The sequence below is a fragment of the Psittacula echo genome (genome assembly GCF_963264785.1).
Source record: "Psittacula echo genome assembly, chromosome: 4".
Lineage (NCBI taxonomy): Eukaryota > Metazoa > Chordata > Aves > Psittaciformes > Psittacidae > Psittacula > Psittacula echo.
Window position 1 is genome coordinate 110,629,257 of NC_137738.1, and position 16,839 is coordinate 110,646,095.

At 39.9% G+C, this 16,839-nt stretch overlaps 1 protein-coding gene across 1 annotated transcript; it reads left to right on the top strand.

The window, feature by feature from the left end:
* The first annotated feature begins 262 nt into the window (after positions 1-262).
* Positions 263-15,454, top strand: MCM8 (minichromosome maintenance 8 homologous recombination repair factor). The gene is made up of 18 exons (XM_080616211.1): positions 263-475; positions 657-731; positions 1,249-1,331; positions 1,511-1,660; positions 2,410-2,513; positions 2,988-3,186; positions 4,009-4,094; positions 5,585-5,736; positions 6,808-7,006; positions 7,481-7,511; positions 8,041-8,181; positions 9,841-9,982; positions 10,603-10,798; positions 11,058-11,271; positions 12,211-12,420; positions 13,129-13,205; positions 13,680-13,869; positions 15,352-15,454. The coding sequence occupies exons 1-18, from the start codon at positions 349-351 to the stop codon at positions 15,442-15,444; spliced, it is 2,469 nt and encodes an 822-aa protein (XP_080472337.1). The 5' UTR covers positions 263-348; the 3' UTR covers positions 15,445-15,454.
* Positions 15,455-16,839: the final 1,385 nt, after the last annotated feature.

Here is a 16,839-nt window from a genome sequence, read left to right on the forward strand (position 1 = left end):
AGTGTATGGGCGCTAAAATAGAGTGCTGAGGCGGGTATGAGAGCTTCCTTGTCTCCTCAGGGGCTGGTGGAGGTTCTTGCTGACGGAGCTTGGTGTCGTTGTTTCGTCCCCTCGCTGCCGGGGCTGCTCAGCGGGGCTCCTCTTTGCTTCCTAGGCTCTGTGGCAGGAAGAGGGTGGCCGAATCTTCCGCAGGGCCTCCGAGGTCTCTCAAGGCCTTCGCTCTTAGCCCCGCAGGTGAAGCCCTCCCGGCAATTGACCCTCATATAGATTAAATCTCTTCTGGTGACACTTCTGATTCTCTCAGCTCAGTTTGCTGCCGCATCCCGAAGCTGACGCCTGCGGAGCGGGATGAGCAGGGACCTCAGAGGCAGGGGATGTGTCCGCGGGAGAGGCTTTCAGGGGTGGCGAGGAGGATGGCGAAGCGGATGGCGAGGCAGAGGACACAAGGAAGAGTGGAGAAAAGTGCCTGAGCCTGGTGAGCCAGCTCCTGTGCTTCTACCTGTTCTCTGAAGCTATAATGCTTTGCTTTTGACCTACTGCACTAGGCGATTACAGCTATTTGCCTCTCCACGGTCAAAAGAATCACTGAGAATAAAACTTGCAAAGGTCTAATATCCACATTGTTTTAATCCCCACTTTTATAATTTTCTTCCTAGTAAAATCTCGACTAGTTCAATCAACGTTGGACCAATTTATTCCCTATAAAGGCTGGAAGCTTTATTTCTCTGAAGGTATTTTTAGACTAAAATTGTTTTAGAAAGTATTTTGTTCCTTTTTTTTTTTTTTTTTTTTTTTTTTAGAATTGGTTATAAGTAGGAGGGGATAAGTTCAACAAAAAGCAACTGAAATTCTTATTTGTTGTATATAAACATGAATACAACAGAGACTTCAATCTTGTGGCATACTGTAATCTCTGTGGGCTCCAAACTGTGAAAACGAGTCTTGCATAATGTAAAACATGATCTTTCTTAAACCTGATCAATAAGCTACATAAATCCTGCAGCTACCAAAGACTGGAACTTACATACCTCTGCTGTATTTCTCTTACTCCTATGTGCTTGTCCTATGCCATCCTAGACAAAGTTCTGGTTTTTTTTTCTATCAGGTCTAATGATAGAACATAACTGTGATATTGTAATGATCTATCATCTTTCTCAGGTTTGGAATGCAGAAAAATAATGCTTATGTATTTTGTGAAATGGGAAGTAATTATTTCTGTCCATTACTAACATGGCATGTTTCAATTAGCTTATGCTGACAAGTCTCCTTTTGTCCAGAAGACTCAAGCCTTTGAAAAGTTTTTCATGCAACGCATTGAGCTTTATGATAAGGTAAAAACAAAATAAAACATATCCCATCCCAATAGCCTGGTGTTGATAAAATAACATTACAAATCTTGTGTTTTCTCTATCAAAAATAATTTCCATCATAGATATGAAATATTTATGATGTGATTTCTATGTGTTGTGTTTAAAATTTTAAGTGTATTTTATAACTTAATGTTTAACAGGATGAAATAGAAAGAAAAGGAAGTATTCTTGTGGACTATAAAGAACTGATACAAGACAAAGAACTGACTAAATCAATACCAAACATATCTACTGAATTAAGGGACATGCCTCAGAAGATACTGCAATGTATGGGTCTGGCAATTCACCAGGTAAATAAGATGTTCTAATACACAGAGGCATAATCCTCAAAATGAAAAACAAGTCAGTTGGACTTGGAGGCAATTATGTTATAAACCCCAAATCTATTTTTTTCTGTCTTATTGGAAATTACTCTTTGTTTAAAACTGAAACTCTTCCATCTCCCAACTATATCTGTATGGCCCACAAAATCATGTTTTTGAAAATCTTTTTGTCTTGGTGTTTTCTTTCGTGCTTATTCATCATCAAAGCAGTAGATTAAATGTAGTTCCAACACTTATGTTACTCCCTACTGGGAGTTCTAATTCCTGTTTTGTTTTTTGGCTTTTTTTTAATACACTGGGAATTATCTGTGCTGTGTCTCCCATCTCGTGGCAAAACCACAGCTGGTGGGTGAATGGTGAGCAGGTTCCTGTCTCTGTTATCTCTTAAAGGAGCATTTCACTACTTGTTGACAGACAAGTTGAGATGTTTGTGGCTTATGTCATACAAAAATCCGTATGTTGAGCATAGCATTAAAGATTATTATATACACTTTGTTAATTAAAAACCAAAACACAACAAATATGTTGAATTTTAGTTCCATTTAAAATGAAGCTTAAAACTGCTCAAAAGCAGAGTGAGGGATCTGGACAGCAGAGAACTCTTCAGACTGCAGTAGGGGGATCTGACTGTAAAGGAATGGAATCAAACCTAACAGCAAATTGACTCCATGTTGCATGGCACGCTGCATTTGTGCCTGCCTTTCTGTTGTGTCTAGGTGCTAACAAAGGACCTTGAACGGCATGCTGCAGAGCTGCAGGTGCAGGAAGGATTACCACTTGTAGGAGAACCTATAATAAATGTGCCTCTCATTCATGCTAGGTAATGTGTGTTGAGTATTTGTTGTTTGTTTTTTTTTTCAGGAAGATCTGTTTGCTTCTCATCTAATGGTTGTCAGTATCCATGCATAGTAATAAGGTTTATGTATTTATCTTATTGAGAGACTTGACTCTGTGAAGCTATTTGCAGAACAGTCTACACTTTGCTTTTTGGTTCACCATGGCAAAGGCTAAGCTGTCCTTGTGAACAAAAGAGTGAAACGGAGAAACAGATGTTAATATATATACACCTGGGGAATATCAAGTGTTTCACTTTCTAGAACAGGAATGAAAGACTATGCCATGAGTCTGCAGCCAGATTACTTCTACTTATTGCTCTGGGTTACTGCTACTAGTTGGGTGTAGAATTTTTTTTTTTGGTTGCATTTAGTGAGGTTTGGGGTTTTTTGTTGGGTTTGTTTGTTTCTGTATTTAAATGTGGTAAGTTTTCAAATGTTACTCTATAACTTCTCTGTAGGGTGTACAACTATGATCCGCTAACTCAGCTGAAAAACGTTCGAGCCAACTGCTATGGGAAATACATTGCCTTGCGTGGCACTGTTGTGCGTGTCAGTAACATTAAGCCTCTGTGCACTAAGCTGGCTTTTGTATGTGGCACATGTGGAGATGTTCAAAGTGTTCCTCTACCTGATGGAAAGTATACCCTTCCAACTAAAGTAAGTTAAAACCATCTAACTTCATACTTTTCTCTTATTTGTACTGATCTGAGAAAACGCAGTATCTTTAAAGCTATGTTACACAACTGACATGCAAAAAACCCATAAAGCTTACCAAAAGCAACTTTGTATTACTGCATACCCTTGGTATTTGAAGGTTGTATCCTGCTGAAACAAAAGCAATATGTAGAAACTCACTCAAATCTAGGAAAAAATGAACTATCTTCTCATTTCCATTTCACTAGTTATGTTTAAAAATCCTCCTCCACCTCACTGTGGTGGTTTACTATGTTTAGATTGGGATCTTTTGTAGGTTTTGTTTAGAAAATTTTAATTTCACTGGTTTTTATCTGGATTTAGAAAGTTATTAGGCCTAAGACAGTGCCCAATTATGTTAGCTGATGTGCTCAAGTGAAAAAATTATCTCCTCTGGAACATCTGCAGGTATTAAAAATAAAAAACCAAAACCAACCAAGCAAGCAAGCAAACAAACAATAAACCCACAAAAACCCTCACCCACCATCTCCCCCCCCCAGCACCCAAGAACTCGAACCAATTCACCAAGGGGATCATAAAATTCAGCTATATCTGCTCTAACAACTCTGAGTTCATGTGTCTGAGGCTGATAGCTCTTCATTAATTATGTATGTGCTAATTTGTAGCCCTAATTAAACTAGCTGTTTTCCTGAAGTGATGTCAATGAATCACATTGCTTTGTTTTCACTCTTTATATATATATATTTTTTAAATCAAATTAGGCAATTTAAAATTATGATGTTTAAAAAAGCAGTTGAGAATGAACTAGAATGACTATCATTACAGTGCCTTATTCCTGAGTGCCGGGGTCGATCTTTCACAGCTGACAGAAGCTCTCCTTTAACCACTACAGTGGACTGGCAATCTGTTAAGTAAGCATGTCTCCACTTCTGCTCAAAGATGTAATGCAACAAGGTAGTCAAAGAGGGACAGGATGGCTCATACCATGTTACATGGCATAAGTTTAATAATCTAACTCTTTTGTGGCAAGCACTCTTCAAAATTTATATTATTAAGCACTGGTTTTATCTGAGCACTCTTATACTTCACGTATTAAAGCTACCCAATATAATAGTTTCTTGGAAATTCCTCCTACCATGACTGAGTTCTTTGGGAAATGTCCAGTTTGTGCTCTTTGGAGCTTTTTTTGATCATTTCTAGTTGCATCTATTATTTAATGATTCCCTTTACCATGCTATAAGTCAGCTATAAAGCCCTATTAAATTACATTGGTCAGCTATGCCAGTTGAGTGAACTGGAAGTAAATTTGAGGGCTAGAAATCTTAGGTTGAAGTGATGTTGTGCACCTAAAATACACTCAGTAGAAGGAAATAGTGCTGTGTGTGCCCATTCATCTGCTTTCTATGTCTAATCAGCAAGTGGGCATGCCTAAATATTTTTTTCGCTATTCTGCTATAGGGGAACAAGTCACTCTTTCTATACAAATTAACAATGCTAAAGTATAGGAAGGTGGACGGTGGATCTGGTTTTCATTGCTTCCATTCTACTATGTGCCTACTACCTAGCCTACTGTTGCCCTATAATATACATTCAGAAGAGTCTGATGTGTGGTTCCTGACTAAGATAAGGGGATGGACAAGGCTTGGAAAAAGCAGGACTCTGCTTACTTTTTCCCACTTCAGATTCAGATTCTGTAACTTCATGTGCTCTGTATCAAAAGTTTTATCGTGTCAAATGGCACCTAAATGTTTTTCATTTATTAACGTGCTGTAATAAAAGTAATTTGAAGATTTTATTTAAAAACCGATGCTGACATTCTTGTCAGCAACTCTAGGGGGTGCTGTTTATCACAGCTGCTTAAGAAAAGCTTGACAATGAGCTTCAAGGAAAACTATCAGAGCTTTAGGTGCAGATCGCAAACTGGAACCTTTTAAAGAACTTGTTAGTTGCTTGCCTTTTACAACTATACAAAGAGCGAGCTACTGTTCTTGTTACGGTCTGAGGGATATTCTGGGCTTTGATAGGGTTAAAATGCCAGTTAAACATTCATCAGGGTTATCGTGTCTGACACCTTAATTTTTTTTTTTTATGTGAGTTCCATCTTATTTCACATACTGTACTTATTTCTGCTCCTCAGTGCTAGAAAATCTGAATTTTTATTATTTCTGGAGTTTATAGGTAATTGTCTTTCTGGGGTTTATACATAATGTATACCCATTTATTGAAGTCTGAACTGAAAAAGTCTTTCTCCAAATTCAGTGCTGCATTTTCTAGAGCTTTTTAGGGCATTCCTGCTGTCTCCATTCTGGATTGGTTGGAAGCATACAGCTGCAGATCTTGTGTGCTGTAATTGAATTTGTAATGTTACACATTGATTGTGCACCCACCTCATGTTTTGCAGGGTGCAGGAGCTCATGGCAGATGATCAGCAAGAAGCAGGGCGAATCCCTCGCACAATCGAATGTGAACTGGTTCAAGATCTTGTGGACAGCTGTGTCCCGGGAGATGTGGTCACTGTTACAGGCATAGTAAAAGTATCAAGCACTGAGGAAGGTAAAACGCATCATCTGAGAACATCTTTTTCCTAGGGCAGTGTTTTTTCTAGTGATAACACAAGAACGGTAACAGCTATTCCCTTGATGTGAGCCTCAAAATTGTAGATGTGTTAAAGCGTGTTTCTTCAGAAGTTGTCAAAGTTTTATAATAAGGAGTTATTTTGAGAAAGCCAGATATAGTGCTGTCCAAGAGGAGCACTGTCTCTAACGTCCACAGACCTCCATCAGTGACATGTTGGGGTTCGCAGTCCACTGGTCTAGACACAACTATTGACCTGAATCTTAAGTACCAGTGTGACATCTGATGTTTTAGTGTCAGCTGATAGGAAAGCTTTCTCTGGAGCACTAACATAGCAAGGACATCCTTATTTCTTGAAGTCTCACTGAGAGTCATTGTTTGCTTAGCCTTTTCCCTTTAAGGTTTCCTTCAAAAGATTGGAAAGCTGTCACTCTGCTGTGAAGGTGTATCACCTTTCTTAGTTCAGTCCTTCCTGGAGAAATCTTACAACTTGTTTTCCTTTTTTTTTTTTTTTTTTCCCCAAAGTGAAGAGTTATGTTGCACACAACTGTGATAGAATATGTTGCAGAGAAATGCAGTACTGATTTACCATGAGACCACGTTCTCTGCTAAGTAATCATTGGGGATATAGAAAATAAGTAATTATTAAGCCACGTTTAATTATTCTGCACTATGGATTTTTTTTTTCCCTCTAAATATTGAGTGGGAACATTTTGTATTCAACTTTGACTAAAATAATGTAATAATTTGAAATTCCTGGAAAACTTCATTTATTATGGGAGAAAGTTTTTTTTTCTATATACATATAACCTCCTAATCCAGCAGAATATTTTATTGTGTACCTAAACGGAGGGAACTTAAAGAACAAATGTAACCAGAAACTTGCTGTTTTTTTTTTTTTGAAAATGCAGATGTTCCATTACTTAAATACGAACATTTTGCACACGGCTGAATTTAATATTTCTGAATTGTCCTATGCCATTTGTAAATAACATTGGTACTTAATGATAGAAAAAATATTCCTTCATCCTTTCTCAATTTTTCTAACAGGAGCTTCTAAAAGTAAGAATGACAAGTGTATGTTCTTGTTGTACATTGAGGCCAATTCTGTCAGCAACAGTAAAGGACAAAAACCAAAGAGTTTTGATGATGAGACTTTTCAGAGATCATTCATGGAGTTTTCACTCAAAGACCTTTACGCTGTTCAAGAAATTCAAGCTGAGGAAAACCTGTTCAGGCTCATTGTGAAGTAAGTTGTGTCAGACCTACACTAGGTCTAGGATTAGATTTCTGAATCAGCATGACCACCTTCAAACAAACATGACAGTCAAAGCTATGAAATATCTAAGGCTTGTGCAGCGGACGCCACAGAGATTTAAAAAACTTTAGTGGGCAAGGAGCTTGGGAAGAAGTAGAAGTATTGCAGTTGGGGTGTTAGAACTTTGAGAGGGATTTAAGGATACAGGGAAGTTAGGAGTGTTTTAGTTCAACCTCGAGACGGAAAGCTATGGGTAAAAAAAGCAATGAATTATTTTTGCTCTTCACTGAGTATATTCAGCTCAAGAGTATTGTTTTGTTCCTCACTCTGCTTTTCCACAGCAGAGGAAAGAGGTGCAAGAATTGAGCAGAGGGTGTGAAAGACCCTCAGTTCAGTTCAGACAAGAGAAGTACTCTTCTACAAGATTTGTATTTCCCTTAGGTTACAATCTTCTTTGTTTTTCAGCTCTCTTTGTCCTGCAATTTATGGCCATGAGGTAAGTAATTTAACAGCTCTGTCTCTAACTTCAGTTTGGAATGTTTATGCCACAGTAAACATCTAAAGGAGAATGGCTTGAAGCTGATGGGGGAGAGATTTAGCTTAGACAGCAAAAAAATTCTTCCCTATGAGGGTGATGAGGCCCTGGCACAGGCTGCCCAGAGAAGCTGTGGCTGCCCCATTCCTGGCAGTGTTCAAGGCCAGGTTGGATAGGGCTTGGAGCAACCTAGTCTAGTGGAAGATGTCCCTGCCTATGGCAGGGGAGTGGAACTGATGACCTTTAAGGTCCCTTCTAACCCAAACCTTTCTGTGATTTATAAAGCTTATCCAGAGTGACGGGAAGGAGCAGGGAATGTACTTGCAGGTAACTGTGACTCAGAGCCACTTTCAGTGACAAGGAGATGGCAGCTTTATACCCTTAAGTTCAGCCATCCAGAAGGAAAGCGTTGTTATGGCCAATACCAAGGAACTGTCAGAATTTGTCACCATGATCAAATACTTACAAGTGTTGGTATGTACCACTACAGATTGTAAAGGCAGGTTTGGCCCTGGCATTATTTGGAGGATGTCAGAAGTTTGTAGATGACAAGAACAGAATCCCAGTGCGAGGAGATCCACATGTTCTGGTTGTTGGAGATCCAGGATTGGGAAAAAGTCAAATGCTGCAAGTAAGGCTTGATTTACTTCTGTTGTGCTATTGTATTTTTCTCCAATTCCTTGTTATCTTGACTTCTTGTAAGCATGTTAGGATAGCTGTGCCAAGACCAAAGGGTTGCTTGGGTCTGGCTACAGCTATCTTTTAATGTAGGACACCTCAAATATAGGATAGAACCGAAAGGGCGGTCCCCTGCTGTCCTCTCCTTCCAGGGAGCCTTGCCGAAGGGGTCAGGCCTATTAAAACTCTTGCCAAAGCAGATATACTTGGTCAAGCCTGTGGGTTTTCAAGTATAGACTTGCTGTCCTGCCCTTATATAGTTGAGGTTTTTCCTAGTGAAGAGTTTTACTCCTTCCTAACTTTATTTGACAATGGACTAGCTGAATGAAGAAGGTACACGCTTGGAACTAATGCAGCTTAAAATATTATGTTATTCACTTTCTATGAGGTTTACCTCCATTCTCTTACCTGCTATGTTGCTAGGACAGATCTTGGCTTTTGGGAGAAAGAGACTTGCTGCTGCATTTGGGTTTTAATCTTGGTGGACATTTCTGCATGGCTGTGATAAAATCCGTTAGTAATAGACTTTTTTTTTAACCTTAAACCAAATGGTTCTAAAGCTCCATGTCTTTTCCCATGGTTACTGTGAAGTGACAGAGGGACAGAGTTCACCTGGACTTGCAGTACCTCACTTAAAAAGTCAGAGTCTTTCTGATGTGGACATGTTACGTTAGGATACAAATTGCAATAACTGAAAGTGATGGATTTGTATGCAAGCATCTTGACAAACAAATTTCTCAGTTATTTTTTTCATTGAATGGGGACTCTCTACATGCAGCAGGTGATTTGTTTTTCCACACTGTTACTAAACAGCTGAATGCCATTCAAGAAAAGCTAGTAATCTGTTCCTCAGCTAAGACCTTGAGGCAAGGCTCCTCTGTCATTACTGTGACAGGAAAAAAAATCCCAAGGAGAAAAGCAAAGTTGTGTAAGAGCCAGGGCTTTTTGTCTGGTTGGGTGCTTGGGGGGTTTTATGTAATACTTGGTGCCTGTCATATATGTGGTACTGAACAAAACACTTTGAGTATTATCTTTTAAATAAAATGGGCACCCAAAACTATAGATATTTACTGGGAGAATCCAGTTAGAACTGTATTCTAGGCAAACTGAACTGCAGCGTGTCAGTGTTCAAGCTTACCATGCTTTGCTTTTCTAGCTCATATTTCAATTGCAGACTGCTTTCTGGATGCTAAGAACATAGAAAAGACTAGACTGTCCTTTATCCCCTAGTTGTGGGGAGAACTATGCATGCATCTGAAGCAGCCAGCATGTTGGGCATTAGGACAAGGTATTAGTCTGAATAGACCTTGGGGTCTGAAGTAACAGAAACTATGTATCTGCAGTTCTGTGACAGGTATCAAGTGCTATGCCCAAGGTCCTAGCAGTTTTGATAACACAGTAGACATGGATGTGCTGCAAGTATTGTGATCAAAGTTACTCCTACTGTTTTGCAGAAGTAACACCTTGCAACCCCAGAAGACATACAACTTTGGTGCTGGGCCACCATAAGGAGAAAGATACAAATTTGTGTTTACCTTAAATTGTTTCTCTAGAGTAAGGCTTATGAAATTCTTCATCTTGGGGAGGGAAAAACTACTTATTTCTCTTCCAGGCAGTGTGCAATGTTGCTCCTCGAGGTGTGTATGTTTGTGGTAACACTTCCACCAGCTCTGGCCTGACTGTTACACTGTCTAGAGATGGCGCTTCTGGAGATTTTGCCTTAGAAGCTGGTGCTTTAGTGCTTGGAGATCAAGGTAATACATGTAATGCTACCGGGTTTATATGACTGTATGTGGGGGGTGGGTGTATATGCTACTGAGTATAAGATTATCTACAGTGCTTGCATAACTGTGGACTAAAAATGTAAATTTGAAGTATGATATTGGCTTTCCACACCTTGAGAAGTTCTGAGCCTCTCCAGTGACTTCTCTGGAGGTGGTTCCTGCTCTCTTAGGGATTAGGATGTATATGAAACTGGTGTTCTGCAATTCACAAACCAGCCTTACTGTGGCAAAGAACTAGGACTTCCTTTTTGAGAAATCTCTGACTTAATGGCAGCTGCTCTTACTGGCTTTGAAAAACAGCTGCTTACAAGATGTCATCTATTTATATTTTTAAAAAGCTTGTTTTGTTATCTTAATGTGTGATCAAGACACTGTTTGCACAAGCCAGACCCACTGCATAATGGTTCACCTGCAGCACCATGAAATGAAAACAGCACTTGCTGAAATTGATACTTGATCCGATGTCTCCTGCAGTCCCTAAGACTCTAGGCTGGGTTTCTGATGTAGCATTGGATTGTAACATGCACTCACTCGTCCATCAGTTAATGCATTCTGTAATAAGTCTTTGCCCTGTTGTTAATTGCTTCCAGGAATTTGTGGAATAGATGAATTTGATAAGATGGGAAACCAGCATCAGGCTTTGTTGGAAGCCATGGAACAGCAAAGCATCAGCCTTGCCAAAGCTGGCATTGTTTGCAGTCTGCCAGCTCGGACATCTATTGTTGCTGCAGCAAACCCAGTTGGAGGTCATTATAACAAAGCCAAAACCGTGTCTGAGAACTTAAAGTGAGCACTTTCTGAAATGCTGTTTATATAGTTCACTGTCTGGAGTAGATGCTTATAATAGTCTTGTAGCTTCTATATAACTGCTTTCTAGTTTCCTGGAGCTTGAACACAAACTTACTGTAATAATTAATTTTCATGGCTTTTGAGAGAGAAAATGATGTTCTACTTCATTCTGAATAATGAGGCACGATTTTTTAAGTGTTTTTTGAAGTAGAGCAGAGTTCCTTCTTTATGAGCATTGTGGCTTTCTTGTCTCTAGAATGGGGAGTGCTTTGCTGTCGAGATTTGATCTTGTTTTCATTTTGCTGGACACCCCAAATGAAGACCACGATCACTTGCTGTCTGAGCACGTGATGGCAATCCGCGCTGGAAAGCAGGCAGTGTGCAGTAGCGCTGTTGTGACTCGCACCAACACACAGGATCGCTCTATTCTTGAAGCCACTTCAGATCGACCCCTGCTGGAAAGACTAAAGGTAGGACTTGTCCTGTGACTTGCTGTGCCCCTTCCTGTGATGTTCTTGGTGCTGGATCCTGGGCAAGCCTGACTTGCTGAATGCCCTCAGTCTCCCACTCTCATTCTTCTCATGATAATTTGCTCTGCATTAAAGCAACATTTAAGGTTCCAGCCACCAGTTCCCAATAACTGTCTGTTGTAGCTAACGTTACCCACCCTGCTGGAGCTGCTGGATGTGCCTAAGCCATCTTCATCTCCACACAGAAAAGAATTTATTAGCCAAGCTGGGTTCAGTCGTGGTAGCAAGAAGATAATTTGTGTGTGATGCTCTAAAGCAAATTTGCTGTGTTAGATTTCAATAAAAAACTACAGAACTGGACTGGATACAATAATTTAATATAACATGATATGCTGTGAAGTATTGAATCCGAATAAAGCAGTATGTAAACAAATCCTTGAGCATTTGCAACTCATGACAGATTTGGAGATTATAGGAGAGGAATCATATTTCTTGTTGAACTTAAGTGATCTTTTTGAGGGCTAATGTCGTCAAATGCCAAGTCTTGGGAGATATATCTCCTAGTGCAGCTAAACCCATGCACTTTTGGGAATGGAATATCAGCAGTTGTCGTTTTATCTGTGGAGCTATATGGTATAACAATTGTGAAATTGGATTTTCTCTTTTTGAGTAAGAATTCTTGATACAATTAAATCGTATTTGGCACTTACTGCAAACAAGCAGCTTTAGCTGCTTTTTCTGAGATGGCCACATGTATTTAATTACATGCCTAAGCCTAGTGTATGGACTTTTAAAGTACACAGTTCATATATGAAGCACTAAAACCCTTCCAGTGAAGATTTCACCAGATAAAGCATAAAGGATAAAGATTTTATGCTAAAAATTGTATTCTATGGGGTTCTGACAGGCAGAAATCTAAACTCTTTGTAACTGGGTTAGATCTTACCAGGAGAAAACTTTGATGCCATTCCACATCAGCTGCTGAGGAAGTACATTGGATATGCTCGGCAGTACGTTCATCCAAATTTATCTTCAGAAGCTGCTCAGGTCCTCCAGGAATTCTACCTTGAGCTCCGGAAACAGAACCAAGGAGCAGACAGCACCCCGATCACCACAAGGCAGCTGGAATCACTGATACGACTTACTGAGGTAAATGCAAGCTGTAATACTGAATGGATTGGAAGCAAACAGATTATTCCTAAACTGCTGCTGATACCCTATAGTTTTTGACAGCTTATTCACTGCTGTGCTTTTTTGTTGTTAACGAAACAGTAAGAATGCAAGAGACTTGCAAATGCTTAAGAGCTGCTGTTGCTTAAAGCCTCTTATAAAGTAAAACACCCTTGATGGGGTATAAATTCTTCACTATGAGGGTGGTGAGGCCCTGGCACAGGTTGCCCAGAGAGAAGCCGTGGCTGCCTCATCCCTGGCAGTGTTCAAGGCTAGGCTGGATGGGGCTTGGAACAACCTGCTCTAGTGAAAGGTGTCCCTGCCTCTGTGGCAGGGGGGTTGGAACTGGATGGCCTTTAAAGGTCCCTTCCAACCCAAACCATTCTGCGGTTCTATGAAAGAGAATTTATCACATTCTCCCAAAAGGAAAAAAAGTAGGTGCAGGCAGGAATAAGCTGAAACTGCTGCAAATAAACTCCAAGCTACAGCCTGATAATGTGAATGTGCAGGAGATGACACGGAAGCGCTGTTGAAAAAATAGAGAAATCTTCCTCCAAATCCTGTGGGCTTAGGTTCCATCTCTGCTCCTGAACTTTGTGCTTGTTATGGAGTGATTGTAGCCTTTTTTCGTATCGGCTATAATATATCTTAAATATACTTTTGTGGAGTTTTTTGTTTTGTTTTAAGGCACGATCAAGACTGGAATTAAGAGAGAAATCTACCAAGGAAGATGCTGAGGATGTAATAGAAATAATGAAATATAGGTAATATACACTGCTTTAAAAATAAACCGAGAATCACAGTGCTATTCATTCAAACCTTTTATTTTTTGATACACAAACACAGTGAAGAAATTACTTTATCAAATTTAGGCCCATAATGCAAATATTCAGATTTGTTAGCTCTTTAAAAACTGTAAGTTGACTATGATTGCTTAGGCCTTTGAGTTGTATCATTATAGTGGTTATGTAGATCTGTGCACAGTAAATTAGACATGAGGCACTGCCAAAGGTTTTTTTTCTCTTGTGTAATTACTCTGTTGTTGCAGTTGAACAATTTAACTTTAAAAGTGATTTAGACAGATGCTTAGTCTAAGTTACCTAGATAGTGACTTTCTTACCAGGGGATGGTTTCCTATGTGCCTTCTGAAAGGTTCCTCAAGTGGTTATGCCTCAGGAAGCAAACTGATGCACTTTTGCTTTTTCCTTCTGTTGCTCTTGTTTTAAATATATTTTTAGCATGCTGGGAACCTACTCTGATGAGTTTGGAAAACTGGACTTCGAGCGTTCACAGCATGGGTCTGGGATGAGCAATCGGTCACAAGCGAAAAGATTTGTTTCTGCCCTTAACAGTATTGCAGAGAGAACTTACAACAATCTCTTTGACTTGCAACAGCTTCGGCAGATTGCAAAGGAGCTGCAGATCCGAGTAAGTTAGGAAATTGAGCATTTCTCCTGCAATAACTGCAAGATCAGTCAAAATGATTTATTGCAAAATGGAAAGCAGAAAAGGCACATCTGTTGTGCCTCTGCAATGAACAGAAATAAGCAACTAGGCTCAACAATGTTCCTGCATTGCCTTTTGTTTGTTTGTTAGCTTTACTGATGTTACTAGCTGTTTGACAGGAATGGCTCCTTGCACTAGTAAGGGCTGGTTCTGCTTCTGGTCCTTAACAAGATTCTGCTTTGTTTGTGAAAGGCAATGTGGGTTTCAGTGTTCTCTACTTCCTCTGGCTCCCCAGGGGACACACCTATTTTTGTTCCCAAATTTAGACTCTTGTGGTGTCAGTGTTCTATTTCAGCAGTGCAGTGATGTTTCTGCTTGACCTCTAGCCCAAATACGCCTTTGGGGTTTTCATTCCTGCTTCAGGCATCCTCATGCTGTAACTTGATAGAGCATCTTGTGGGACACATGGCCACAAACATGTTTTATTCTGCAATTGATTTGCATTCTGTACATGGGTGGGGACTTCAGCCAAACAAAAATATTGATAGCTCATTCTATTGAAAGAAGGGAGATTTAGATGAGATATTAGGAAGAAATTCTCTACTGTGAGAGTGATGAGTCCCTGGCAAAGGTTGCCCAGAGAAGCTGTGGCTGTCCCATCTCTGGCAGTGTTCAGAGCCAGGTTGGACAGGGCTTGGAGCAACCTGGTCTAGTGGAAGGTGTCCCTTACACATGGCAGGGGGTTGGAACTGGATGAGCTTTAAGGTCCCTTCCAACCCAAACCATTCTGTGATTCTATGAAAAAGCTTCAGATGTCAATTTAAAGCTTAAAACTGGATTTCACATGTAATGAGTGAAAAGTAGTGATAATTAATTTCTCTTTATGGAACTTATTATGGGCAATAGTGTTATTCTTTCTGTTCCCTGGTTAGCCTGCTTTGGTCTGCTGGAGCAAGATTGCTTCAGTTTCCAAACTTCTTCAGATGTTGACTGTACATAAGACTGGATTTGGTGTGAATCCTGTCTGACAGAACATATTACTGCCAGCTCTCTTCTCACAGGATTATTCATTCCAGTCTTCCCTTCATATATAGAATAATTTATTCTCCGCATTCAAAGCCCTACACCTGTAACAAATAGTTGGGAATCAGTGAGTGATGTAGAAATTGGACTTTTCTTCGACAGATATTTGTGTTTCAGAACTTAGACATAGGTAATTGCATACTTTCTGCATGTCATTAAGTGGAGAACACTTGTTCTGTGTAACACCACATTAAAAACAGTGTGTAAGTAGAGTGCAAAAGGGTGCAACCTCCTAGCAGATCAGCAATTTGCTAAGGAAACTAACCAATTCTTAGGCAAGTTTCAATTTATTTCACTCAGTTCTTTTAAACTTTGTTGTTTTACATCAGATAAAATATCATTCTTCCAGTTTGAGATACATTTTTGTCTTTCTTTTCCCAGGTATCTGATTTTGAAAGCTTTATTGGATCCCTAAATGATCAGGGTTATCTTTTGAAAAAAGGCTCAAGAATTTATCAGCTTCAGACTATGTGAAAACAGCCACAGTGCAAAACTTTTAGAGACCTAATCATTGCACCTGTAATGGACTTGATGGCCCTGCAGCAATAAAGCACACTGAGCTGCAGCCTAGCACAGCAGTCAAGGTATTGCTGGCACTGTTGCTCACTGAGGTGTGAGATCACCTTTCAGAAACTAAGGGTGCCCACAGGGTGCTGTAGGACAGACACCTGGCGTTGCTGCTTGACACATCTTAGGTCTGCTTGAGGATATGAGACTGGGTGAGACCAGCACATGCTTCATCATCCATGAGGAAGGGGGAGTGTGTTTTGTATTGACATGATTGCAGTACCGTAACAGATTTTACTTCTACAAGAAACATTGGACCCACAACATCCTCTTTCATGAGAACACGGGAGTTATATTTTTAGCACTGTAGTTCATTAGAAGAATTTTAAATATGGGAATATTGCCCAAAAGTTGGGAACCTTCATGTTGAGACAATACAGTTTTGTCACTCCTAAGAAATGCTGCCTTACTGAAACTGACCTGATTTTGTTTGGTAGCTCTGTATTTGTTGCTCTTTGTAGATGATATTTTCATTTGAAATGTAAGTCTGATATAAGAAAATATCGTTATTACCCTATTTAATTTGTAAAATGGCATTTGGCTTTTATTTATGTCTTTCATTAAACTTTATGTATGAGAAATCTGTGTTTTGTTTAAGTGTTACCCAGTGATAGTGAATGCTGGTGTAGGTGATATCGGGGTAGACTCCACAACTCGTTAAAGTTGTAAAGTAGGTATGCTTTATTCAGTGCTGAGACGCATGGGGCATCGCTCCTCCAAAGGTATGCGTGCCTCAGTGTTGTTCTCCTTCATATTTATACATATTCCTGAGGTTACGCAACACACCTATACATATTCATGTCCTATCCCCGCTTCGTATTATAATGACGTAAAAGGTCCTTGCTTGCATAGTGTCTCCTGGAGGTTGTGGGCGAGGGTCTCAAGATGAAGTAAACGAGTCTTCCTTGAACTCTTCACCTTCAGTCGTCGCGCGTGTTCCCTGGTGTTTAGTCACTGTCCAAACCGCAAAGCTGATTTCAGCTGGTTTAGGTGGCCAGAGAACAGGAACTGAGTTACTGTTCCTTCCTCTTATCAATGGCCTTGATCCTCCCACCTGTTCCAGCAAGCACAGTAAGTGTTGAGCAGCATTTGTTGAGTAAGCATGAGTAAGCACTAACATGTTAAGCAAGTGGCTTAACCCTAACCTCCCTGTACATTGGTTAACCCGTCACATCATAGGTGTTAATGGCCATTACGTCATAGGAATGTGCTATTTATATTTGTGCCATGGAAATATAAATAACATTTATTATTATTTATGCCCCATCCCCAGCAGTGCTCAAGGCCAGGCTGGATGGGGCC

What these genes read in the sequence shown, in the direction of transcription:
- MCM8 (XM_080616211.1), top strand. Translation starts at nt 349, where the DNA reads ATGAGCAGGGACCTCAGAGGCAGGGGATGTGTCCGCGGGAGAGGCTTT. An exon ending in TGGGTCTGGCAATTCACCAG is followed by an intron (nt 1,661 to 2,409) that starts GTAAATAAGATG and finishes TGTTGTGTCTAG; the next exon opens with GTGCTAACAAAGGACCTTGA. An exon ending in CTGCAATTTATGGCCATGAG is followed by an intron (nt 7,512 to 8,040) that starts GTAAGTAATTTA and finishes GTACCACTACAG; the next exon opens with ATTGTAAAGGCAGGTTTGGC.